Source organism: Patella vulgata, chromosome 7, assembly GCF_932274485.2.
Source record: "Patella vulgata chromosome 7, xgPatVulg1.2, whole genome shotgun sequence".
NCBI classification, from domain to species: Eukaryota; Metazoa; Mollusca; class Gastropoda; family Patellidae; genus Patella; species Patella vulgata.
Genome location: NC_065885.2, coordinates 61369077 through 61390118, shown reverse-complemented (window position 1 = coordinate 61390118; position 21042 = coordinate 61369077). Strand labels below are relative to the sequence as shown.

Sequence of the window (21042 nt, the reverse complement as noted above, 5' to 3'; positions counted from 1 at the left end):
ATTACTGCATTTGGGATTTGGGTCAGTACCGAACGGTTTTCCATAGAAATGGAGACTGTACTATTCATGCAATTCCTTTGAGCGAAAATGGTCCGTGGTTTCTTTTAAATCGTGTTTTAATTTTCTCTCTGTAGATAAATTTAAATTCTGCGGTGGGTCCACAGTTCTGCTTCATGTCAAGTTTTCTTCTTCATATGGCTTAAATTTAAAGAAATATTTTTTAATTTAGTAAACTATTATATCCATAGATATCTAATTTGGGGAATTATATCTACAAAGAGTATGTCAGTGCATCAATAAATGTCCAGATTACAAAATCTGTAGTTAGCCTGCTGTATATAATATTTTTTCTACAGGATGTTGTACGAAACTATAGTTTTGGTTTGCATCTTATTAGCACAGAAAACTACAAAATATATGGAACCAAATATTTAAGATTACAAAAGTTCTCTAAGAAAGTATAATATTTATAGCAAATTCTATAGCAGCAGTAGATGATTGATGGATGACAAAATAGTTCTATATTTTTTTTAATTATTCTGTAAAATTCTATACGAAATAACACTTTCTTGAATATGGAATACATATTCAGCTACAAATCTTATGTACATCTATAGTAATTTCCGTTTGATCAATTATATAGTTACGTGAAAAATCTCTCATAAAATTCTATAGCAACTGACACTTTTGATATTAGACTTTTGCACAATTATAAAAGAGGCAGTTTTTTTCTTTTTACGGCCGTGTTTCTAAATAAAATTGTTTCCGAAAATGTGGTCTATATATCAACCCATTCCTTAAATATCGATGTTCATGTAACATTTAATATAAATATACATAATGCACGTCACCTATTTATAGATTAGAATTAAATACAGAGCATGTGCGTTGTTCATCCATTTGATTTAAAACGCGGATAACGTGTTCTACATTATCATTAAGATTTCCGGGGCATCTACAAACACAGGTTTTGCCAAATTCCACCAGGATAAGGGCTATTTTGTGTTAATTCTCATCAACAGTCACCAATTATTGCTGGGAACAACCATTTAACTTGATATTTGATACTATTTTCCCCACTTTGGTTCAGAAGAATTTCAACTTAGTGGTATATCAAAGAAACTCTAAGCATAGGCGTACGGGCCAGGAGGGCAGGGGGCAGCTGCCCCCTAACTTTCGGGCAAGCTGACTTTTCGGGCAGACGGACGAAGTGAAAAAAAAAAATATTTCATATATTTAGCAAAATAAAGTTCCAGAAATCTAATAAAACTCTATATATAAGGACTGGAAGAGCAGGAAAACGCGTTTTTGCGACTGTCAAATATTCCAAAATTTTCTTGGGGGATCCATACAACCGGCGCCGCTGTCTGTAAACCCGAAATATTTCGGGCATTCCTAGTTTTGCTTCCCTAACTGCCATTGAGCCCTCACATAAAACTAATTTTACTTTTCTTTTAATTGAATACCACGAATTTGTAGGCCTACAGCCGTCAAATATTCCAAAATTTTCTTGGGGGGGGGGGGGGCATACAAGGTAAGCCCCGCTTTCTCGCCCCTCGAGGAAGACCGGCACCGCTCTTTGTAAACCCGCAATTTTTACGGGCATTTCGGGTTCTGCCCCCCTAACTGTCATCGAGCCCGTACGCCTATGAGTCTAAGTTAGATAATGGTCTATGACCATGTGTTATATAATAATGACTAAAGTAGCAAGAGTAATTACAGCAATGCAGATAGTGCAGTAGAGATCTTTCTGAAACTCAACTGGGTTACTTTTACAACTTTTCCAAGGACTGTATTGGGTTTTATCTTATATTCCAGAAACATAAGTCTTACATATTTATATGTAAGTACCGATTGAAACTGCTGAATATGTGTTCATTATATTGGAAAAGTTGTAAAAGCAACCCAGTTATTTAGCCCTAGCATACCAGAAGTTTTAACACAAACATATACCATTAGCTCTGTTCTATTGCGGGAATAAAAGGTTCAAGAAAAACAAAGAACTATTTTAAAGATAAAATTACTATATTTAATATCATTACTATGTGGTACATGTATACAGGTTATATTTAATATCCATAAATTACTATATGATATACTGGTTATATTTAATATCATTACTATGTGATACATGTTTACAGGCTATATTTAATATCCATATATAAATAACTATATGATATACTGGTTATATTTAATATCATTACTATGTGATACATGTTTACAGGCTATATTTAATATCCATATATAAATAACTATATGATATACTGGTTATATTTAATATCATTACTATGTGATACATGTTTACAGGCTATATTTAATATCCATATATAAATAACTATATGAAATACTGGTTATATTTAATATCATTACTATGTTTTCAGACTATATTTAATACGGATATATAAATTACTATGTTATATACTGGTTATATTTAATATCATTACTATGTGATACATGTATACAGGCTATTTAATATGGATATATAAATAACTATGTGATATACTGGTTATATTTAATATCATTACTATGTGATACATGTTTACAGGCTATATTTAATATTGATATATCAATTACTATCTGGCTATATTTAATATTATTACTATGTGATACATGTATACAGGCTATATTTAATATGCCTGGCTATATTCAATATTATTACTATGTGATACATGTATACAGGCTATATTCAATATCCATATATAAATTACTATATGATATACTGGTTATATTTAATATCATTACTATGTGATACATGTATACAGACTATATTTAATATCATATATAAATAACTATATGATATAATGGTTATATTTAATATCATTACTATGTGATACATGTATACAGGCTATATTTAATATCGATATATAAATAACTATATGATATACTGGTTATATTCAATATCATCCTTATCTGATACATGTATACAGGCTATATTTAATACCAACATCTACATTACAATATGACATACAGACTATATTTAATGTTCATTATTATATGATATACATGCTATATTTAATATCAATATATAAATTACTATATCATATACAGGTTACATATAACATCGGGCTAAATTTAATATCAAGTACTACAGCAAATGCATGCCATATTAAACATATTTAATATCAAAATGTAAATTATTCTACGATATACAGACTATATTTAATATTAATATATAATTTACTGTATGCTATGAAGACTATATTTAATATCATGCTATATTTAATATCAATATGTAAATTATTCTACGATATACAGACTATATTTAATATCAATATATAAACTAGACCTGCATGCAGGAATGACGGGTTTCACTGGTGCCACGTTACCCTTTAACATGTCACTTCCGGTGCCATGTTACCCTTGAACATATGTCACTTCGGGTACCAATGAAACCATTAAACAGGTTCCCCCATAAGCATTGCACACATCAAATAAATTGGACGCAGAATCAACCAAATCCAGCAAATATCAATAATTCATTTTATACATCTGTTACTTGTAAGTGATCCTGACAAAATTACATTACTTCCGGTGATAATGAAAATGTTCAATTAGTTTTATGAAATCCGAAATGGCATATGACATCATATAGTGAAAATTTTATGTAAATAGAATAATAATTGCCACTTTTATAGACCAAAAACCTTGAAAAGTGACTTGTAGACAATCGACTATTTCTCTGCAACCGCACAAGTTAGAAACCATTTTTTGGTGTCTGTATGATCGTATGGGTTCAATCCATTTGTTGAATGGAATCAAATATCATAATTTTGAAAACTTTACAAATCAGACTCATTTGAATAAAATATCTGTTTTGCAGGCTAAAAATTCAGTTTTTGACAAAATGACATCACTTCCGGTGATACTAAAAAAGTTAAATTAGTTCTATGAAATCGTAAATGGCATAAGACATCATATGGTGAAAATTTTGTGAAAATCGAATAATAACTAATTCTTTTAGAGCCAAAATAAAGTAAAAAGTGGCTTGTGGAAAATCATCCATTTCTCTGCAACCGTACAAGTTACAAACCATTTTGTGGTATCTATATGATCGTATCGGTTCATTCTATTTGTTGATGGGAACCAAATTTCATAATTCTAAAAATATTACAAATAATACTCATTTGAATAAAAAATGTATTTTTAAGGCTAAAAATTCAGTTATTGCCTAAATGACGTCACTTCCGGTAACAGTGAAAGTGTTAAAATGGTTTGGAATAGTCGACTGTGGCAATAGGCAACAGACAGTGAAAGAAAATTGAAAATCGAATAATAATTGATTCTTTTACAGCCAAAATAACGTGAAAAGTGACTCATGCAAAATTGCCCATTTCTCGGCAACTGCTTATATAACAAACTAAATTTCACATACATTCTCTTTGTATGGATTATTGCTACAAGTTTATGAAAGTATCGAAGAAATATTTTAATATATGAAGACACTGGATGGGTTGTAAATAGCTTATTTTTACCCCTTTTTTTACCTTTTAACCGAAATGGCCCGAAAATAAAATCGAAATTAAAAAAACTGAGTCCGAGATTTAGTATTTGCTTTCAAAAAGTTGTACCGAACTGTCAATATTGTAGTTTTTGCTGAATTTACGCCACTTCCGGTGCCTACAGGAAACTTCACCGGTAACAAAAAAAATGGCATTTTGAACCACGGAACATATGAACATGGTTTTATACAAATCGAACAATAAATAATTAATGTAGGACTGAAAAACTGAATTAGCCAATGGCGGCCAAGGAAAATTACGGAAACAAAAAATGTTGACATTTTTGTTCAAATCAGATGACTCTTTAACCTTGGTTAAAATGTCATATAAAAATATTAATAAATAAAAAAGTTTTTTGTAAAAATTTAAATTTTCAAAATTTGGCGCCTAATATCTTCCAAGATTCGTCGAAAATCAAAAATCAAAAGTAACATAGCTATGTCTACTGTTTCTGGCTATGTCAAAATGCATCATATGCTAAAATCCAATGATTATTGTTAATATTACGGCAATATTTCAAAAAACGACATTTTCGGTGATTTCGGACATTTCGCAATGTCGCAGAATGCCGGGAATAGCTTTAATCTCTAAGTCACACCCACTTTCCCAGTAAAACTGAAGACATTGTATCGATCCGACAAGAAGTTGCTGAGATATAAGCAAATTGGAAAAAAAAAAATAATAATAATAAGAAGAATAATAATAAGAATAATTTTAACAAAAACAATAGTGTTTCACACAAGCTACGCAGTGTGAAACCCTAATTACTATATGATATACAGATATACAGGCTATATTTAATATCAATATATAAATGACTATATGATAAACAGGCTATATCAATATATAGATTACCATATGATGTACAGCCTATATTTGAAATTGATATATAAATTACTATATGATGTAAAGACTATACCTAATACCAATGTATAAATTACTATATGATATACAGGCTATATTTAATATGTATACATTACTACCATATAATTTACAGACTACATGTATATTAAAATATCAATATGTAAATTACTATATCATATGCAGGCTATATCTAATATCAACAAATAAGTTACTACATGATATACAGGCTATATTTAATATCAATATATATATTACTATGAAATATAGGCTACATTCAATATCAATATATAAATTACTATATGATATACTGGCTATATTTAATATCAAAATATAAATAACTAATACTATATGATATACAGGCTGTATTTAATATCAATACAACCTTTAGAAAACTGGTGTGAATAACTCTTAAAAGATAAATAAAAGCTAACTATCGATAGGGCTAATCAGTCACCACAGCATGTTTCACAAGATTTAAGGAAGAAATGTAACCTCTAGATTGAATATAGGCAAACGTAGGGGAACTAATCCTACAAAGTACCTTGTTATAAAAACACATCATTCTATCAAGTATCATAAATTTTAGAGGAAAATTGTGACCTCCAAAACGATTGCATCCTTTCTATGAAAAAAAAAACTTTGGAAAAAATATTTTCGTTATGCAAAATTTAGATAGAGCTTGTCATTATGACCTATTCAATCACTCCAGCAAGTTACATAAAATTCCATAAATAATAGTGACCCCTAGAAGGGTTATAAGCTCAACTGTTAATGATCAAGGAATGGACAAGGGTGAAGACCATATGAATGTTTGATAGGAAATCATTACAAATATTTGTTCTGTCATACTTTTCAAAGGTAATTTGATTCAATTACAATTTGCTCCTCTTTTTCATGTTTTTATTCCAAAGATAAAATGAACTATGATTCATAAAGTTTTGTGCAGTCATATACGAAACTTGATCTTTGATCCTCTTGAGGCCAGCATTAGCTTGCTCATTTATCTGGCTGTTCAAATTTTTAAGTTCAGGATATAAATTCAAACGATATCCACAACTGCAACCTGTAATCACAAAGACATAGATTAAAGTAACAAGAGTTTAGTACATTTATATGCAGCCTCAATTCAAAGTATGAAATTCATTAAACAATGCAAAATGTGACATCTTTAAAGAAATTTTATGTACATCTTTAGCATTATATATTTTCATAGGAATGGGAACGTAAACCAACCACATTATATTAATATAAATTCATTTCTGCTACAAGAAAGGTTTTCAAGGCTATACGGTTTTTCACTGACAAAACTTTTTCTTGATAATTAACTCCATTATTCACTATCTCTAAGTAAAGTCATTATCGCTTTATGTGTAGCTCATTTATACACCCCATCTCTTTACTCATTGTTACCATATTCAAGTATTATCTAAATGCTATAGTTCTTCTACTAAACAACAATATATGGTCAAGTAGTCATAAGGACATCTCACTGATCACATTATTCAATGAAAACTATCATCACTAAACTAAATCTTCAACCTATGGTCATAAAAGTTAATTATTTTTCTACAAATTATCATTCTAATTTTGTTGTAATAATAAATGTAATTGACATTAGCTCACCCGAATGGTTATCCCAATGCAACCTGTCCACTAAAAATATTGTTTCTTTAAAAAATTCAGGTTCTCTATTTAAACAGTAAGAGTGCAAAGCACAAGCATTGTCGTATATTACAAATCGTGGAGCTAAAATATACAAAAATATGTAAATGAAAAACTAAATGTGACTAAGCTGAATTTCAATGGTGAAGACATACATGTACTGATGTATACTTTTCATGTCAGTATATATTAAATGATTGATTTAACTTATTTTATTCTCGCATTATCTTATTTGAACCGTAAATCTATTAAATTCATCATGTTTGGTTCAGGTACAGGAAATATTTTCTAGTTTGTAAAGCACAACATTCTCAAGAGAAATGGTGAGAAAATAAACAAGGTCTACCAATATAATGGACCGATTTTTTTTTTCAAATATAAAGCTATGCCATTCTAAAAAATAGTTTTTTTCCAATAAATATGCATCAGGAAATGAAAGTAAAATGTTGGTCATTAATATATTGTGTTAGCACTTCCAATTTTAGACTTCAGAATGTACATGTACAATGTTCAATAATTAGTTTTAATATTTGTCAAGACTCACCTTTTTTGAATCTTGTTTTTAATATATTAAATGGTATTTTCGGGGATTCGTTGTTGGGCATAACTTGGAAACCATAGCAAATACCTGAAATATTAAAAATTTAGAACTGTAAAACACATTTTATATCGTTGGTAAATACTTACATTTTTACATGTTATACTCCATAAACGGAGTGATGGATAATGTTAAAACAATATTTGTCAACTGTTAGGAAATTATTTGCCTGTCAATTGACTTGTGGAAGTTTATCTCATATAACTATAATTATTTAAACATAAATTAATCCAATAACTTGTTTGTGTGTTTAACTACAAGTTGCTCACCATGAGGACAAAATAGTGTAAAAACACCAGGAAGAAGAGATGGATGGCCTCGATAGGTTTTGGAACATGATTTTTTTGGTTTGGTGGTGTCCATTAAGTAAGTGTATTTTTTTCGAATTTGAGGGAGCGATGGAAAAAAACTCATCTCTTCTGCATCATCACATTCTTCATTCTCATCACATGGTAGACAATTTTCAAATGGTTTTAAAGATAATCTTAAAAGTTCCTTCAACAGGGGACGTAATTCTGGTGGGGCAAATTTCTCACTAGTATTTTCCATGATGTCAAATAATACAGGAATATTTTCATGCAAACTTTTCCACTTATCAGGGTAACTCTTTATTTCCATTCCAGATATTAACTCGTTCATTAAAAGTTCAACATCTTTAGTTGGATGAATGTAACCGCAAACTGGTGATTTTGAGGCTATAGAAGTTACAAATTTGAGGAATTCTTTTTTTAGTTTGGTACTGCCATCATCAACAGAGTGAATAAAATTGTCTAAATATGGATATTTTTTCAGTTTATCTTTCAGAGTGTCTTTTTCATCAACAGATAATGAAGGGGTGAACTTCCCCCTTATTACTTCCCCGCCAGCAGCGAACCTATAAAGAAGGTCTCTGCATGATGCATCAGCAATATATATTCTGTCCCTGAAACTACATATATCAAGTATTCACATTAATGTGTAAAATATATTTTCAAAAGTTGAGTTATTTATCACAATATAGTTTAAACATTTGAGATCTTGTACACCAGATTGTTCAAAGATTGAAGAAATGAATGGGGTTTAAATGTCCAATCAACACAAACTAGTTTATCTCGGGGCTAACATATGGTATATCTATGTTTCAATGTTAAACCCTTTAGCAAAATATGAATTATCACCAGCCCAGCAACATATCTCAACCAAATATCTTTGGGATCCGATAAGTTGTTCTTATGGGGCTACAAGCGACTATATTTTTCAAAGTTTAAAGAAACACCACCCAAAAATCCATTAAGCAGTTTAGAGAAATTGTCCTAATTGGGATCAAGACACAACATTTGAAGTGATTACAAGGTTTCTGAGGCCATGGCATTAACTCCATAAATAATTGCAGTAATGCTCTGATTTTCAATAGGTTTCACCCTTGGAGGGCACAGTTATTGATGATTTAATTGCATCACTATATTTACAAGGTTTTTGAAACAAGGACAGTAACTCTGTAATAAAAGAAATATCATATACAACTTTTCTACCACAATTCTAAGGTTTCCAAAGGACGGTCAATAAATAAAGAAAACATTGAATTTCGATAGGCTAATACTGGTGATTATACAGTAGTTTTGACAAGATTCACAGAACAATTTTCTCTCTAATATGTTTACACGATTTCATGGTTAGGATAATAACTCTATTATGTTGAAATGTGTTTGGTCAGGTTCAGAAGTAAAAGCAAATAAATACGCTGATTTTGATATTATCACCTTCCAAGCAGCCTTTGTTTAATGTTATCCAGAACCAAACCATCACTTCCATTAGTTACAAGTATTGGCATGTTTCATGCCCGAGGCAGGGTATGCTTAGACTTATGAACACTTTATACCAGTTCTCATCTGAGTTGACACAGCTGTCAAACTTTTGTATTTTTGTATGAATAAACTATAAAAGTTTCAAAAATTAATTAATGCATTACCTTGGAATTTGATTGGTGGTCTTATGCTGAATGCCTAACTCTTTCCATGTCCACATTCGTCTTTGAAATGAAACAGATGTACCATCACATATAATTGTGTCTGGACCTCCATCTCTTTCACAAACAGGGCATGAAAAGCCTTCTGTCATGTTGATGTCCAACAGGTCAAAAAAAGATAACCATGCAAACCTAAACTGATGATAGCTAAACTCATCTTTAATTGATATATTACCATAATCTTCATGGACATCAACAAAAACATTATAAAATGTGAAGAGGGGTCTCCTGAATGAATAAATAAAATAACTAAATGATTGCCAGAATTTTAAGTTGCATCTCCTGACCCTTTTTTTCAGAAAGTTGATAGAATTGGACCAGCAGGGTTATAAAAGTGTTCCAGCATGTGAATGAAGTATGCCTGTAAAAAAATTATATTTTTTGGTTACCATCTAGGGGTCGCCCATGAGACCTGAAAGTTGGCGCCCCATCTGAGGTTGGTCTAGGTGTCCGGTCAGATACTAAAATTATTCAAAATGGACTTTTTATCGTATCTACATGTTGAATGAACTCATCAAGTTGAATTAGAAACAAAACAAATATGATTTCCAATTTAGAATCACTTTCAATACTCATCAATACCTATAAATTGGGACGAGTGTTCAGTCAGTCAGAAATGAACTAAAAACCCCAAATTGACTTTTTAATCCTATCTATCCGAATTAATGATAAATCACATACATGTAATAATAAGATTTTCAATTTAGAACATATTTTCAACACCTATTTCTTTAAATCCACCGGACATCTGGGACAGGTGTTCAGTCAGAAATGAAAAAGAATATACACGGATGATTGTAAATCTCCTAACAACATTAGATCATGATTGTGTAAATGCATCACAGATCAATTCTCTCAAACATAAAAATTGAATCAACAGAATAGGAATGTTGAAAATCATGATTTTACGGAGCAGTCATGGGGTATAAAATTTGGCTTTTAAAAAGGTATGGTCAGTACAACTCCTACAGTTCTGTGAAAGATGCAACTATATGCCATGGTTGACACCTAAACACTGAGAACGCCATATTGCGTTTATTCAAGAGGGCATGAGTACCTGAGCCACTGGAAGCAGCAACAGGAGTGGAGAACGATCTCACAAGCTGCAATTCAGAGGCTTATCTCCTACTAGAGGTGGATGCACATGTTACTGACTTTTGATTTTTATGCCTTGTGCCTACATTTCACTGTAAAGTAAAGTTGTTATGGCCTCTGTGGGTTGTTGTGGATGTTCTTGTGCCAGTAATTTGACAGTAAATGTACGTCCAGCCTACAACCATGCCAAATATTACGTTCCACCTGCATTATGTCTTGATGCCACTTCCCATCAAATCAGTGTGTTTTCATTGTGTATTAGTATATTTGTAAATGTGTGCATATTACATTTCCAAACAAAATAACAAATACCTGCCATGAAGAAATGAGTGCATGTATGATCTTAAAACATCATGACCAACCATATAGTTTCCCATGTTGAGGATACATTTGTTTAAACCATCAAAATCGGTAATGGTATCACAATTCAGACATGGTCTGTAGTACACTGGAAAGTAATACAGGTAAATTAAATATAAGAATATAAATATAAAACGTGTAGCATGTTTACACTGTATTGTTTACAGAAGGAGAATTATGAACACCTAACTAAATTTTAGTAGACAAGAGATGATTAAACAAATTTTAGATCTAACTATATTATCAGTAATTAGCTTTGTCTGTTCTATCAACATATTATAATATGGCGTTTTTCTCAGTTTACAAATGTACAAACATTTCATTTTTAATTTGCACCATGGAAGATTATCATCTTACCCATGCAGTACTTTAAAGTTACACCACCATTTGAGTAATACTTGGTAACTTTTCACTGATTGGTTAAAGACGATTTTAACTACACAGCGAACACTTGATGTTAAAATGAAATAACATCACTGAAGTATCATTTGGAAATATTGATATATATAACCTCTGCATTTTCGGCTTGCTGTCATAAGTGTGTATAATTAATGTCTTTGTTGTTCTAGCTGTAACCTTTCAAATACATTTATAGTCACAAGTAAATACCAGTTACTCGCCCTATAAATCATAAAACTACCCTTGACAAATGAACACAACTTAAAGACCAAAGTTTTTTGCAAGTTCTCAAAGTTATATCTGCCCTTACAAGACTGAGATGCCAAAATAAGTCATCTGCGAGTCAAAGATCAACAAAACTATGGTGTATTTGAGACAAGCTGTCATAACTTAGTGACACACCCAGTAATTTATCATTATGATATTTTAATCATAATTAGTTATCAGAAGGTCATTGTGAACAATACAACACATACATGTAGGTAGAGGGCTGTGATTAAAGGGTAACAGAATAATCACCAGCTATAATTTTTGGGGGTATACAAAATGAATTAAGTGTCATACCATTTGCTTTTTCTAAAATTGTATTTGTTATCACAATCGCATCCTTCACAGCTATCCATTCATTTAGAACAGGATCCCCTCGATCTAATTCACCCCCGCAGTGACAACAGGAAACTTCATCAGGCACAAAAATCAAGTTCCCAGGTAAACTCTTTAAAGTTTCTGAATAGAGTAAATCTGGTTTAAATGGCACTTTCAGATACGATTTACATGTTCCTTTCTTTTTACTGGTATTTTTTTCATCTTTTAAACTTTTTTCAAACTCTTGAAGTTCAATAATTAGTGGCGAAACATTTTCTACATTTGACGGATTTCTGACAAGCTTTGTGTGTCCACAGAAATTTTTTTTACAGCAAAAGCAAAAATATTTGCCTTTCAACACACTTACTAATCCATAACTCTTTTCGTTGTCTGAATATATACGTAGAACAGGTATTCCATTTAATTTGGCAGCTTCTATAACCTAGAATAAACAATATTTGGTTCAAAATATCTTCAAAATAGTTACGATACTATTAAAGTAACTGTGCGTGATATGCATTTTTCGAAAAAATATCAAATTTCTCACGGCTTAATCCACGTTAATATGTACCCAGATTGATTATTCAATATTTAATTAAGAACACAATATCAAAATATCAACGCCGGATAATCTCCTGGCTTGGATTAAATCGGATTAAAAACAGGTACATCGAGTTAGATTTCGCAAAACATAAAGATGGCAGTGGGATTGTTATATATATCACATTCCGTAGACTGCAAAATGGCAGAAATCTCAACTTGAAGACATGTAGACTGGTGTTATTGACAGATTCTGTCACGAAAAGGAAATGAGAAGAGAGGAAAATAGAAAAAGTAATGAAATGAAATGAAATGGGGTTTAACGTCCTACTGTTCTGCTCCTAACCTGGGCTAATGAAAGAAAAAGTAAAGTTTACCATTTACACAGGGAGCAGCATAGATTTTCCATTCATCATGTCTTTGTAAATACTGAACGGAATTAAATCATTTTTGGACTGCTATTCCTATCAGAGATTCAACTTTCACACTATTGTAGTTTACAAAGGATTCCTATATCGCTCAAATCACGCTCAGTGACTTTAAATATGGGCTCTATTTATTTATGTATGAAAACTTTGACATTCTCTATGTTTCTTTTCTCAGAAAATTGAAATGTTTTCTTACTTTCTGATCATTCGTGGAGTAAGTATGATCACTCTCATTTTCTGCAAAATATAAATGGTACAGGTAAATTATCATAGATTACTTTAATCCCCCAATCAGCTATAATTTAATATTCATATAATGAGATATAACATTTCATATTAAAGAAAGTAATAACGGCCGATCATTATGACATACATCAATATTAAACCGGCTCCAAAGTCGTCCTTGGTGGTCCACAAGTCTTATCCAAAAATTAAAATTATATAATTATACATTATTGTTATAGTTGCCATCCTCATCAAGTTATCATTTTAATGTCGATGCAACATGTGACAGGATTTCTTGTTAGGCAGATAAAAGCATCCTAATGCAATCTCATAATAATGACTCTGGCCCCCAGATCATCCACACGGAATCAAACACATTTTTTGAAAATACTTGATGAAAATTTGGTTGTCAGTTACCGTAATTCTTGCACTTCTTAAAAAACACAATTGCTAAAGAATTTGGGACATTTAGATCGCAAGATTGATAACTCAGTACATAATTATCCAAACTGTTATAGGATTCACTATTAGTCCAATACAATTATCACCTTAAAATTTTAAACAATAAATATATCTGTTTCAAATGGAAAATAGTACTCACATAAATATTCTAAATCAAACAGTTTTTCAAAACTTTTAAAACCTATTTTTTTGGAATTCATTTTTTGATGTCAATTAAAACTAATTAAAAGAAATAAAATTTTGGTAAGGAAATATTTAAAGGAGCCTTTTGAATTACATGGATGTTGAATGGGATTCATATGATGTGGTATTTTGATGAGTGATGGAGAAAGCTCTAAATGGTTTAACATATCAATAAATAGAAAGCAATCAAATCAAATTTTTTATATTTGACCCTTTAAAAGAGGGAGCACCTTTTAATACTTAATTGATAGAAATTATTATTCGGTACTGTATAGTTTTATACATTTAAGATACCATCATTTATATACATTTACCTGCAACAGAATTGATGTGTTCATCAGGTTCAATATTATGTAGTATATCATATTCTTTAAATATTTTAAATCCAACTTTCCTATGTATACATTCCGGATACTGATTATAAAAGTCTGTAAGTAAATAAGTAAGTAAGTAGGTAAGTAGGTAAGTAGGTAAGTAGGTAAGTAAGTAGGTAGGCAGGCAGGCAGGCAGGCAAGTAAGGAAACAAATGTTTCACTTTAATTGAAAATGCATCATTTGTATCATATTTTGAATGTTAAGCTTGAGCAGATGATATAGATGGTCTGAAGTAAAGACAGAAAAAGTTGTGAAATTGTATGTGTATATGATTCATTAAGCTCAACATCTTGTTAACCTAGAAGTCACATTTAACCTGCGTTCATAACCTCAATTTATCAACAATGAAAATTAAACGCAATATTCAAAAAGATGAAGATACATACCAAAACGTGAAGAACAATACTGGTTGGAAGATGATGACATCTGCCTAGACCATGCAGGTTGGCAGCTACACATGACAACCCATGCCGATTCTCTATTTTCAAACATCACAGCTTTTCTTTCAAGAAGAATTAAGCACTCTTTCTAAACAATTTGATAAATGTTTGATATAGTAGTTTTAAAAATACTGCTAATTTAGTAGGTTGATTGTCAGTAATAGCCCCTATATAGCAAGTTCTTATAACATGTGCATGCTTTAGCAGCAAGAAGGATGCTAGTTGTCAACTTTGGTGTTATCTTTAATTTCTAACAATGGGGTAGATAAAATCTATATAATCACTAAATCTAAACACCTATGAGTGAACTTTTTAAAAAATTTTCCTTTTCATTACAGAAATAGATCAACAAGTAAAGAATTTCAATTAGATGTTGAAATTGTTTGCCTCCAAATTACAGATAGACGAAACGAGTCAACATTTGGAACAAAATTCAGTTAAACATATGTTCGATTGATATTATAAAACATACCTTTAATAATGACTTTTCTAAAGTAATATCTGGTAGGACCATAAAAAAGCTTATTCCATCAGCCAGAGTTACAGATTCTTTTTCTGAAAGACACATTATATGCTACATTTTGCAATATTATTGCAGGAAAGGCAATCAATGCTACCCACGTTGTCAAAAGAAGTTAGAACTGCTTCCATTTATTTAAGTGAAATTCATATATCTTACCTGATTCAAGTAAATTCAGATATATCTCCACCTCTGGCAGAAAGGGTTCTTCTTGTATGCCCTTTGAAAATATAAAAAAATTACATAAAAAGTTATCCATGTCTGTAAAAAAAATTGTGAAAACACAGTAATTTATAAATGTGGGAAAGATCTTTAATTATACCTATCGCTCTTTTAAAATACACACAATTTCATTCTTTTCTATCAGAGAGGTAATATTGGCTAATTTGGAAGAGAATATTGTTTAACAAGTACGATAGTACTATATGGACCAGGAACCGATCATGACGTCATCGCCACCATCTTGGAATTGTGACGTCATATTGAAATCGAAGTCTGTCGATCGATGCGCAATTGTCCAATTGCTGATTTTCATGTCGATCAGACTTGAATTGACGGAGCCTTAGGCTTTTTCGAAGATCGACACCCCAAAAACAACAAGAAGAAGAACAAGATGAGTAGCGCTTGAGGCCCAGTTCCTGGTGCAAAAATCTATAATTAGTACCAAATACGTAATAGTAATTAATAATCACATGACCACTGCCTTCTACCCTAGGTGATTACATCACATTACCAAATACCATGTTTGTACATCCTAATATATTAAATGTAGAGTAGTCCATCATCCAAAGTGTGGTAATAAGACTGGAGGGAAATTGGGAAGACATTAAATGGCCAGTAAACATAGCAGTACAGCTGCTAAGAGAGCGGACGTTTTGGTCCTATACTAGAATCTGTGAGATCCTGATATACGATTCTGTAAAAGTAACTTATATTCCTGATAACAATGAAACGACAGCATATGTGAAGATGCCATATCAAAAATTGTTTGACTAAATATATGCAATAATGCATTTTACAATGTACATGAAAATTTAAAACTATGATTAAACACATACATCCTCAAATTGAGCACATCCAATTGGTTCAGTCAATTTTGGGGCAGACTTGGATGTTGATTCAGAATTATTTACTTCCAATGAAGATGATTGACCAATTTCTTTATTTGTCAGGTGAGTTTCTGTAAAAAAAACAAAACAAACGATACTAAATATATTTATAGTTTAGATAGAAATGATGTGAGTAATGTCTATCAACAACACACTTAAAGATCATCGAGTTGCAATAATAAGGTACAATGTGGTCTTGTGTATTAAAGAATCTGGTCTGTTGAATAGATATGGCCTTATGTATTAAAACTGTTAAATAGACCATCAAGACACAACACTGTCTCTTGTGTTATAGGATACGTTAAATAGACCAGGTCTATGTATTATATCATATGGTCTCATGCATTACTTAATTAGGTCTAGGGGTCAATGAGGTAATGCATGAGACCATATGATATAATACATAGACCTGGTCTATTTAAAGGATCAGTTAAAGAGATCATCAAGTTACAATCCATAATATTCCAAAGCATGAAGATCAGTCTTTGTGTGACTTTGATAATAGACATCAAGCAATGATTGTGCCGTTAAAACTAGATAAACAAACCTTGGTTCAAGGCTGATTTTGGTGAACGCTTTGATAACTTTCTTTTAGAAAAATCATAAAATGATTGCCCAGGTCTTTTAAACCTTCGTTTGTGATACTCTAAACTCAATACCTTTGGTGGTTGCATCTCCTTATCAAGTTTCTCATCCATTTAACTAAAAAAAAACATGGATTAGATAATATTAATTTTTTTTTCCAGAGTTCCACAAAAAAATTAAAACTATCAGTTAATATATTCCAAAACATACATCATCAAATAGAGCACATCTTATTAACACTGTTTTAATGAGGTCTTCTGTATTACAGGGTATGGTCTCATGTAATTAAAACATTCATGAGACCATGATGTGGTATTGTGTATTATAGGGTATGGTCTCTTATGTTATAGGATATGGTCTCATGTAATTAAAACTGTTAAAGAGACCACCAAGTTATCATATGGTCGTATGTTAAAGGGTATGGTTCCATGTATTAAAACTATTAAAAGGACCATCAAGGTACATTATGGTCTCTTGTGATATATGATATGGTCTCATGTAATTAAAACTGTTAAAGAGACCATCATGTTATCATGTGGTTGTATGTTAAAGGGTATGGTCTCATGTATTAAAACTATTAAAAAAAATCATCAAGGTACATTATGGTCTCTTGCGTTATAGGATATGGTCTCATGTAATTAAAACTGTTAAAGAGACCATCATGTTATCATGTGGTCGTATGTTAAAGGGTATGGTCTCATGTATTAAAACTATTAAAAGGACCATCAAGGTACATTATGGTCTCTTGCGTTATAGGATATGGTCTCATGTAATTAAAACTGTTAAATAGACCATCATGTTATCATGTGGTCGTATGTTAAAGGGTATCTTCTCATGTATTAAAACTATTAAAGAGACCATCAAGGTACATTATGGTCTCTTGTGTTATAGGATATGGTCTCATGTAATTAAAACTGTTAAAGAGACCATCATGTTATCATGTGGTCGTATGTTAAAGGGTATGGTCTCATGTATTAAAACTATTAAAAGGACCATCAAGGTACATTGTGGTCTCTTGTGTTAAAGGATATGGTCTCATATTGGGACATATTATTCAGTTACAACAAGAGTGTTATTGGGGCTTTAAAGGGTATGGTCTCATGTATTAAAACTATTAAAAGGACCATCAAGGTACATTATGGTCTCTTGTGTGATTGGATATGGTCTCATGTAATTAAAACTGTTAAAGAGACCATCATGTTATCATGTGGTCGTATGTTAAAGGGTAGCCTCTCATGTATTAAAACTATTAAAAGGACCATCAAGGTACATTATGGTCTCTTGCGATATATGATATGGTCTCATGTAATTAAAACTGCTAAAGAGACCATCATGTTATCATGTGGTCGTATGTTAAAGGGTATGGTCTCATGTATTAAAACTATTAAAAGGACCATCAAGGTACATTATGGTCTCTTGTGTTATAGGATATGGTCTCATGTAATTAAAACTGTTAAAGAGACCATCATGTTATCATGTGGTCGTATGTTAAAGGGTATGGTCTCATGTATTAAAACTATTAAAAGGACCATCAAGGTACATTATGGTCTCTTGTGTTATAGGATATGGTCTCATGTAATTAAAACTGTTAAAGAGACCATCATGTTATCATGTGGTCGTATGTTAAAGGGTATGGTCTCATGTATTAAAACTATTAAAAGGACCATCAAGGTACATTATGGTCTCTTGCGTTATAGGATATGGTCTCATGTAATTAAAACTGTTAAAGAGACCATCATGTTTTCATGTGGTCGTATGTTAAAGGGTATGGTCTCATGTATTAAAACTATTAAAAAGACCAACCTAGGTACATTATCATTATGGGCTCAAGTGTTATAGGAAAAGGACCCATGTACATTAAAACTGTTCAAGATATCATCAAGGTCTTCTGTTATAGGATGTGGTCTCATGTATTAACACTGAAAGATCTGCAAGGTATTAGGCTATGGTCTGTATATTACACGATATGGTCTCATGTATTAATAAAGAGCAAGAGAAGTTTTGTGTAAATGCATGGTGCGGTCTAATAAAAATTTTCATGCCTGTAAATACAATCTATACTTTTATGTTCTAACATACGTTTATAGGCTTTACCACCATTATGTCTAACTTATAAGTTATAATTGTAGGCTATCCCATTCCCTGTACACTGTGTAACATTTTACTTTTTAGTTGGAGATTTGAGTTCCAGCACGAGCGATTTGTTATTTCAAAATAAGCCAGTAATGTAAAGTCACTCACTGGTTTCACTCTGTTCATTCAGAATAATTAAATATCAGTGCCTTCTTTTCTCGTTGATGTTTAACGTCGGATAAATAGTAAAATATCTCAAATAATACTTATTCATTTATGTTTTGAAACAACCCGCGAGGATCCGCAGATATAACTACTTCTCACATCCGATTGGTTAAAAAGCATAAACCCCGCCCCTTTTCGTCCCTATCGGACCATGGTCTCTGGGCTATTTTTCATTCAGTTTAATACCTCCGAAGCGAGGCCGCTGTTGAGCAAGGCCGCATGTCAGTCAATTTGATTGAAAGTTCGATATATATACGGCCTTGATATTATGTTTAGTTGTGGTTAAAATGGGAGTTTGGATGTCGGTATTATACGCTCTTTTGTCACTTGCGTTTGAAAAATTATGGAAATTGATAAACATCGCATCACCCCAGTTGAATTGCAGCCCCATTGGATCACTGTTTCCTATTTGTCTGCTTCGGGACTTACGTAGGCCTACCAGTTACAGTACAAGAGTACACACAGGCTAACAAGAAGTCGGCTATAATTATGCCTCATTGATTTGGTCCATTCCTTTCAAACTTTCGTTCTTATCTATATATTAAAAGTCTTATTTTTAATTTGTAGTAAAAATAAATGTGATACGAATTGAATTGCAACCCCGTCTCAAACCGGATGACTAACGGTGCCACAGCCATTGAAAACGTTACTTGATAATCGAGATTATGTAGGTGGAGTTAACACCTGTCAATCAAACGATCGGCCAGTCTCGGAGACGGTGAAAAGAGAGTTGACTCCTATTTCTAGACAAAAATTACAATGATGATAACTTTGTTCAGAATAAAGTAATTTGACTGAAATTTTCAATATATTCTTCTTTCATCATCTATTTTTGAACTGTTATAGCAAGAATGGCCTTAACTCTCTATTAAAATCTCCCATAATGTATCTTAATATATCCAATTACATCGGTTAAAAGAAATGTAATGTCACGATGGTAGTAAACCGATCTTTAATGTGTGAAAGTCGTGAGAGAAGTATTGGATTTATAATTCATTATAAATGTGTCTCTCGTCTGCTTAGGGTAAGGGGAGATAAGAAATTTGATTGGTTGATGCTTTGGGACACGATAACTTTGGTACTAATTAAGTGAGAGTGATGAAACTTAGTGTATAGCTTCATCATATCAATGCCTTGACTAAGTTAGATAATGATCATTTTCGGCATAGCCAAAGTATAGAGACTCCAATCTGATTGTTCGAGACTTTGGAACACAATAACTCCTTCTACTTGAGGTAGAATGTATGAATATAATGAAAATGTAAAATGAAATTTAATGAATTCTTGTAACCTGATGTTTTTCGTGAATAAAGATTATTATTATTATTATTATTATTATTAAAACTTGGTGTATGTGTCTGTTAGGTGAATGGCTTGACAGAGTTTGATCATACACATTTTCCACTACGCCAGTCAATAGTGTCACACTTTGGACGAACACTCAACGAACAACTTTGTCAAAGATGAATATTTTAATAATCCAGCATGGTCAGTGAAGGAACTGGAAGAGAGAGACACACTCGTTTACGCGAGTTAACAATACAATCATTCAGTACCATTCGACTCGGTACTGGCGCTAAGGCTAAGCAGAGATAAGCAATTTGATTGGTTGTGAGTTTGGTTTTAATTGGGTGAGAGCGATGAAACCCCGAGTATAGATTCGTTAAATCAATACCTTATGACTAAGTTCAATGATGAGAATTTAATTGTTCAAGAAATTGGGACAAAACAACTCGGCTTTCAATTGAGGTAGAATGTTTGAACTTGATCTTGACTGAGTTCAATGGTTAACATTTCCGCTAAAGTTAAG

At 31.8% G+C, this 21042-nt stretch overlaps 2 protein-coding genes across 3 annotated transcripts in view; one reads left to right on the top strand and one right to left on the bottom strand.

Moving 5' to 3' along the window:
* LOC126827589 (uncharacterized) overlaps nucleotides 1-21042 on the top strand; it is an 80578-nt gene that overhangs the window by 42866 nt on the left and 16670 nt on the right. The window lies entirely within an intron of this gene.
* Nucleotides 2021-19384, bottom strand: LOC126827514 (uncharacterized). Of its 2 annotated transcripts, XM_050556937.2 has the most exons (15): nucleotides 19176-19384; nucleotides 16897-17051; nucleotides 16299-16420; nucleotides 15400-15460; nucleotides 15193-15275; nucleotides 14667-14808; nucleotides 14220-14333; nucleotides 13232-13272; nucleotides 12047-12509; nucleotides 11036-11171; nucleotides 9572-9856; nucleotides 7893-8551; nucleotides 7570-7653; nucleotides 6987-7109; nucleotides 2021-6426 (listed from the first exon to the last, which is right to left on the bottom strand). In XM_050556937.2, exons 2-15 carry the CDS (start codon nucleotides 17045-17047, stop codon nucleotides 6236-6238), a joined length of 2655 nt encoding a protein of 884 aa, XP_050412894.1. In that variant the 5' UTR covers nucleotides 17048-17051; nucleotides 19176-19384; the 3' UTR covers nucleotides 2021-6235. The 2 variants fall into 2 exon arrangements, with proteins under 2 accessions (XP_050412894.1, XP_050412895.1); XM_050556938.2 differs by lacking the exons at nucleotides 13232-13272; nucleotides 14220-14333; nucleotides 14667-14808; ... (3 more) ...; nucleotides 16897-17051; nucleotides 19176-19384 and adding an exon at nucleotides 12985-13200.

Excerpts from the sequence above, each read along its gene's own strand:
- LOC126827514 (XM_050556937.2), bottom strand. The coding sequence starts at position 17,047 with ATGGATGAGAAACTTGATAAGGAGATGCAACCACCAAAGGTATTGAGT. Across the intron at positions 14,334-14,666 it reads GTATTGTTCTTCACGTTTTG|ACTTTTATAATCAGTATCCG; the intron begins GTATGTATCTTC and ends ATTTACTTACAG. Across the intron at positions 13,273-14,219 it reads ACACATCAATTCTGTTGCAG|AAAATGAGAGTGATCATACT; the intron begins GTAAATGTATAT and ends TATATTTTGCAG.